At 26.0% G+C, this 6,035-nt stretch overlaps 1 protein-coding gene across 1 annotated transcript in view; it reads right to left on the bottom strand.

Annotated features, from left to right (window-relative positions):
• Nucleotides 1–5,425, bottom strand: part of LOC105845510 (E3 ubiquitin-protein ligase RNF216) — a 91,126-nt gene extending 85,701 nt beyond the window's left edge. Inside the window, exon 1 of the mRNA XM_065803866.1 lies at nt 4,654–5,425. Coding sequence (XP_065659938.1) covers nt 4,654–5,415 — 762 coding nt within the window. The 5' untranslated portion in view covers nt 5,416–5,425. The remainder of the gene's footprint in view (nt 1–4,653) is intronic.
• Nucleotides 5,426–6,035: the final 610 nt, after the last annotated feature.

The raw sequence follows: 6,035 nt of genomic DNA, 5'->3' as shown, positions 1-6,035 counted from the left end.
ATTACGATTAGGTATAGCAGCTGCACAAGAAGGTCAAAATCATGGAGTAGAATGAGACTTGACTTGAAACCAACAAGAAGGAATAAAAGCTTCCATTCCTGCCCCAATCCAGGAGGTTACGTAGGAGGTAAATACTTCTATTTTGTTTCAATTTTTTTTTTTTTTCCAATTTTTAATAATTAAATTTACTTTTTTTATTGTAATTTAACATAAACTAATTTTTTTCTTTTCTCAACATTTGTATAAATGAATTAAAGTATATTGTTGTTTTTTTTCATTATTTCTTAAAATTTTGATTTTTTACTTTTAAAAAGTTATTATCAAACAAAAAAATTACTTGTTGCAAAACTTTTTGTTATAAAATCATTACAACAAAACAAACAAACAAAATTTAAAATATCAAAAGCGTTGCTAATATAAAATAAAATTTAACACGTACTATTTTTTAGCTAATAATTTTTGTTTTTTATTTTTTAAATTGGATAACTATTTTTTCTATTGTTTGTTATGAGAATTTGTTCAATTAAATATTCTTGCGCTTGCAAAATGATAAAAAAAAATTTATTATGTTTATTTTATGATTTCTTTTTTTATGCGGCTATAACATCTTTTTTTTTACTTTTATTGAACATTTTTTATGGAAAAGTTAGATTAATAAAAATGAAATTTTCTCTGTTTTTTCTTAAGTTATTACATTTGTAAATAACGCGAATATCAAATTGTCATGCAAACTTTTTTATGTAACCATCATTCAAACTTTATATAATATTAAGTGGTTTTTATAACGTTAATTACGTTAATTATATTCCGCATCAAATTACCCAAAATTCAGAAAATTTTAAATCATGGGTCCTCAAATTTTTTAAAAACTTCTTTGGCTGTTGCATCTTAAAAAAGAAAAGTAAACACATAAAATTTCAGCTAATAGTGTTGAGCGGTTGACAAGATACTGAAGTTTTAAAATTGACCTGGTTTCCTAAAATGACTTGGTTTTCATACATTCTGAAAAAACAATTTTCTTAAAAAAAATAAAAAATAAATATGAAAATAAACATATGTTTTTTTTGATGCTGAATTCAATAAATGTACTTAAAATGTACTTAAAAAAATATAAAAGGAATTTGCTCAAAAGTTAATGAAACAACTAGTTTCTATAAATCAACTTTTGATCTTAACAACTGAAAAAAATATCCTGTTTTTTTTTAATATAAAAACTGACTAGGTGTGATATTGAAGTGCATTTGTTTTTAAAATTTTGAAAACTATAGTTCGTAAAAGTTTATTAAAACTAGTTTATAAAAAGTTCAGTTATAGAAAAACAGTTATTGGTAAAAAAAAATTTAACAAATTTAAAATTATATATATATACATATATATATATATATATATATATATATATATATATATATATATATATATATATATATATATATATAGAGAGAGAGAGAGAGAGAGAGAGAGAGAGAGAGAGAGAGAGAGAGAGAGAGAGAACAACAGAAGAATTATGAAAAGGTTTGAATTATTTCTATACTAAAAAAAAAATTTTTTTTACTGAAAATTAAGTAGGAAAGAAGAATTCTCTTTTTTTTTACGAAATACATTAATACTAAGTAATTTATTATAAGATGTGTTCTATTGGGGTAATGACATCAGATGCATGCAAAGGCCAACAAGATGTTATTGAAACTTTAAGCAATGAAGAAAAAATTACTATATCATTACGCTGTAACATTTAACTTAACAATATTATGTGAAAGACATACTACAAAATATTTTAAAATGTATCCTATATGGCAGAAAGCATGTTGTGATCCATTTAATAAACATACAAAAAAAATCACAAGTAAGTACATTTAGTATTTAAATTATTATAGTATTTAGCATTTAAAAAAGAAAAGTAAACACACGCCTATGAAGCGCTCGCTTCATAGGCGAGAGGTTCCGAGTTCAATCCCCACCACGTCCCTGGTAGTACCGCGCTCAATTTGTTTCTCCGCGCAGCGGCCTTGTTCGTCAAGGTTTGTGTTTCGGAGTTATAGAATTGAGAGAGGGTTATAACCACTATTAAGTAGCCTCCTCATCTGTAGTGGCCTTCTTGGCCTTGAGAGGTGAATAACAAAAAAAAAAAAAAAAAAAAATTTAAATATTTTAATATATATACTTTTTTAATTTGCATTTTCCAAAACATAAACAATGTTTTGAATAATTGTGCAGATAAGCTTTATACAATTCAATTACTTTTAAAAAATCTTAGAGTAGTTATGATAAATGAGTCACAAGTCATGATGAGAAGTAGCTTGAATATTGCTCCTGGGAAGAAACTTTCCAAACCATATAAGCAAAAGATTGCCAGAAAAGAAGATCTTAAAGAAGAGAAGCAAAGTCAGGGTGAGAAATTTCTAATATCATAATTCAAATTAAAAAGACAGGAGATCAATGAAGAACTCAAAAATTTTAGTATATCTCTTTTAAAATCTCATTAAAAGTCATCAAGACATATACTCTCAGAAGGAAAGCGTAAAGTTGTGCGCATCAACGAAATGGTAAGTAACGTTACTAGAAAAACTGAAAGTCAATGTTCCCTTAAAACTGTGTTATGAAACAAATAGCATAAAAAAGAAGGCTGAAAACTTTAATGAAATTATGAGCTTGATGAAAGAAAAAATTCTATGTTCTAACAAAAGGACTATTGTTCAACTTCTAATACTGGCACCCCCAAGTTGGTTGATATTACCAAGCAAAGATGGCTAGACAATTTTTAATAAAAAAGAATTATTAGCTATCTCTCCGTTGTATAAAGGTAAAGTCTTACACAAAGAAATAGAAGATTCTGTTAAATTGTTTTATGACTCAAGTGATTCATGTAGAACTATGCCTGGAAAAAAAGATTATGTTAGCATTCAAAAGAACGTCCATAAACAAAAAAAACTGCTTTTGAGTAATTTAAAGGAACAATATGTATTATACAAAGAAAACAATCCAAAAATACAAATAAGTTATTCAAAATTTGCTTCACTTAGACCAAAGTGGTGCATTTTGTCAGGTGCAAGTCGTACACATTCTGTTTGTGTTTGTTCTTATCACCAAAATGACATATTGTTAGTAGATATTTATAATATTAGATTAAAGTATAAGGATTTACTTTTGAAAACCATTTGTTCAGTAGAAAACAAATAATGCATGCTTGCACAGTGTGATAATTGTCTTGGTAAAGAACCCCTTACCAAATATTTGTATAAGATTTTTGGAAAATACAAAGATGATTTTGAGGTACACCAATGGCAAACTACTGATCGTGCAACACTATTGAGTTTAACAGCAGATGTTCCAACGTTTGTTAAACTATTAATATCTTGCTTTGAAAAGCTACAAGCTAATTCTTTTATTGCTTACTCTCAACCACAGTACCTTATCCAACTAAAACAAAATATGGATCAATCAAACATTATCATTATTGGTGACTGCTGAAAATTATGCTTTTGTTGTCTAATATGAAATAAAAAGCTATCATTAGAACACCCAGAAATATTCTTTATATCCATTAGTGATATACTATAAAGTTTAATACGACTATACAGAAACCAAATTCTCACATCAGAAGCTATGTATGAATTTTGTATTGAGAAAATCAAGGTTGTTAACTTCATTTACATAAAGGGATTGGACTTACATTTACAATTGCCATCATTTTTATTCATACAAAATTTTTACATATCTATAGTTGTATAAATTTAAAAAAATTTAGATTTAGCATTATTTTGCTTAATGTTATTTCAACCATGCAATATTAGCTTTTAAACTTTCAGTTTTGTTTTGCATTAAAAGAATGGTTATTTAGACTAATTGAAAATACTTAGTTTGAATTAGCATAATTAATTATGCAGTGTAAATTTAAACTAAAACAAGAACTGCCATTATCAAAGATTTAATTGAAAACACAACTGATTTTAATTTTAAATCGTAAGAAATTTTACTTTCTGATGAAAAGGTTGAAGGAGCTACATCTACTGGTAACAACTTAACACAGAAGCGCTTTTCAGAACAAAAATATATCTAATTTTGTTAAAAAATAAATGGTTAAAAAGTGACTCGACAGATAAACATATTGTTCTGTGTTTGCTTAAACATGATTATGAAGGTTTTTGGATGCTTTAAATAAAAGATAGACAGATAGGGTAAGAACAATGAGGAACAAAGATAATCAATGACACAGCTATTTATCAGGCATCTAAAATTTCTGTTACACACTTGGTAAATTCAATAGGGTTAGTTTTTAAAAACTCATACAAGTTTTAAATGTTTACTTTTTAGCCTATTTATTTAAAAAAACAAAAGCAATAGTTTTATCGAGGTTAAGTAACGGTAGTAAAAGATAATTGACAATAGTACAATAAATTAAATTCATAAAAATTTATATAAAATAATAATAATGTAGCATTTTGAAAAAACATACGATTATTAAAAACTGTTAGAATTTTTTACTGTTAGATTATTAATAGCTCGTAGAAATATTACAGACTAAATATTTAAGAATTACAACAGTTTTAAAGCAATTATTATTTAATTTAATGGTAAAAAAACAACATGATTCTAAAATATGTGGAAAAAGCAGAAACAAGAATTATATAAAAAATATAATTATTATTTTCTCACAATATCTTTTTTTGTTTGTTCCATAAAACCACTCATTCCTTTCACAAGTATTGGATTAAGAACCACTGGTTCTGGTATAAGTGAATCATTTTGTTGGGTAATTGGTAAAACATTTAATGATAGCATAGCATTATTAACTTTATCAAAACAATTTTTTTTTTGCGGTATTACTTGAGTTATCAAAGTATCTCTATTTTCATATTTTCTCTTTTTTTCTTCTTTATTTATTGAATTTATTTTATCAGAAACTTTGATTTTAGTCCCTAAAGAACTAATTTCATCTCTAATGCAACATAAATCTTTATTAATAGAATTAGAGTTAAAAACTTCAACACCACTTCCAGAAGTATTGTTAGTAGAATAATGTAAATCTTCTTTATAACTATCAAAATTTCTATTATTAGATTTATCAATGTCAATCTTTTTATTTATGCTGTTAGTAACAGTGTTACGTAAATCTTCTTTATAACGTAAATCTTCTTTATAACTATCAAAATTTTTATTATTAGATTTATCAATGTCAATCTTTTTATTTATGCTGTTAATAACAGTGTTACCATTGACTTGGGATGGCATGAAAATATTTTGCATAATGTCGTTAGGTATCTCAACTAGACTTTCTATACATGATGTTAATAAAAGAGAACGATTTTCAACTCCTAAACTTAGCAATACATGATCGTATAAATATCCAATTGCATCTTCACTATGCTGAGGAAAGATTTCTTTTAATTCAATAATAATATCTTGTTTAAGTGACATTTCTAAGCATAATAATAAATTTTTAGAAATCAAAAGAAAATACATGTGTATATAAAAAACAAAATAAATTTTTATTATTCATATTGAATAATTTTTAATCTTCAAAATTTAAAACTAATCATACTACAAATTAAAAAAAAAATTAAAAAGCAAATAAAAATTAAAAACAATCCCAACGTGACAGTCAAAAACAAAATACCGATAAAATTAAAACCAATCAGATCACGTGTTTAAAGCAATGGCTTAAAGCAAAAACTAAAGGAAAACTAAAAGATTTTTGAAAGTACGCCAAAATGAAAATTAAAAATATGAAAAACTCATAACATGATCCCATTGTTATTCAGACCCCATTGTTGATTTTAAAATTTTGTCTAAATTTATATTAGTAAAGAAATGTATTTGTCTTTTCTGCATTTATTAACTTTTTTTTTTTTTTGATGTGAGGTATTAAAATACAGTGTTCGTTAACTAGGTAGGAACACTAGTCAAGCGATCCGTCAAGTAGGAGTCATTGTACAGTTAATTACACCGTTAAGTACTTCGTACCTCCTACAACAGCCTTAGGCATAGGCAAAATAGTAAGCCGCCGATTGGCACCCGATTGGTGAGGGCCTCTCAGT

The sequence above is a fragment of the Hydra vulgaris genome, chromosome 08, assembly GCF_038396675.1.
Source record: "Hydra vulgaris chromosome 08, alternate assembly HydraT2T_AEP".
In the NCBI taxonomy this organism is placed as follows: Eukaryota; Metazoa; Cnidaria; class Hydrozoa; order Anthoathecata; family Hydridae; genus Hydra; species Hydra vulgaris.
Note: the sequence above shows the minus strand (reverse complement) of the source record. Positions and strands in the feature narration are given on the sequence as shown.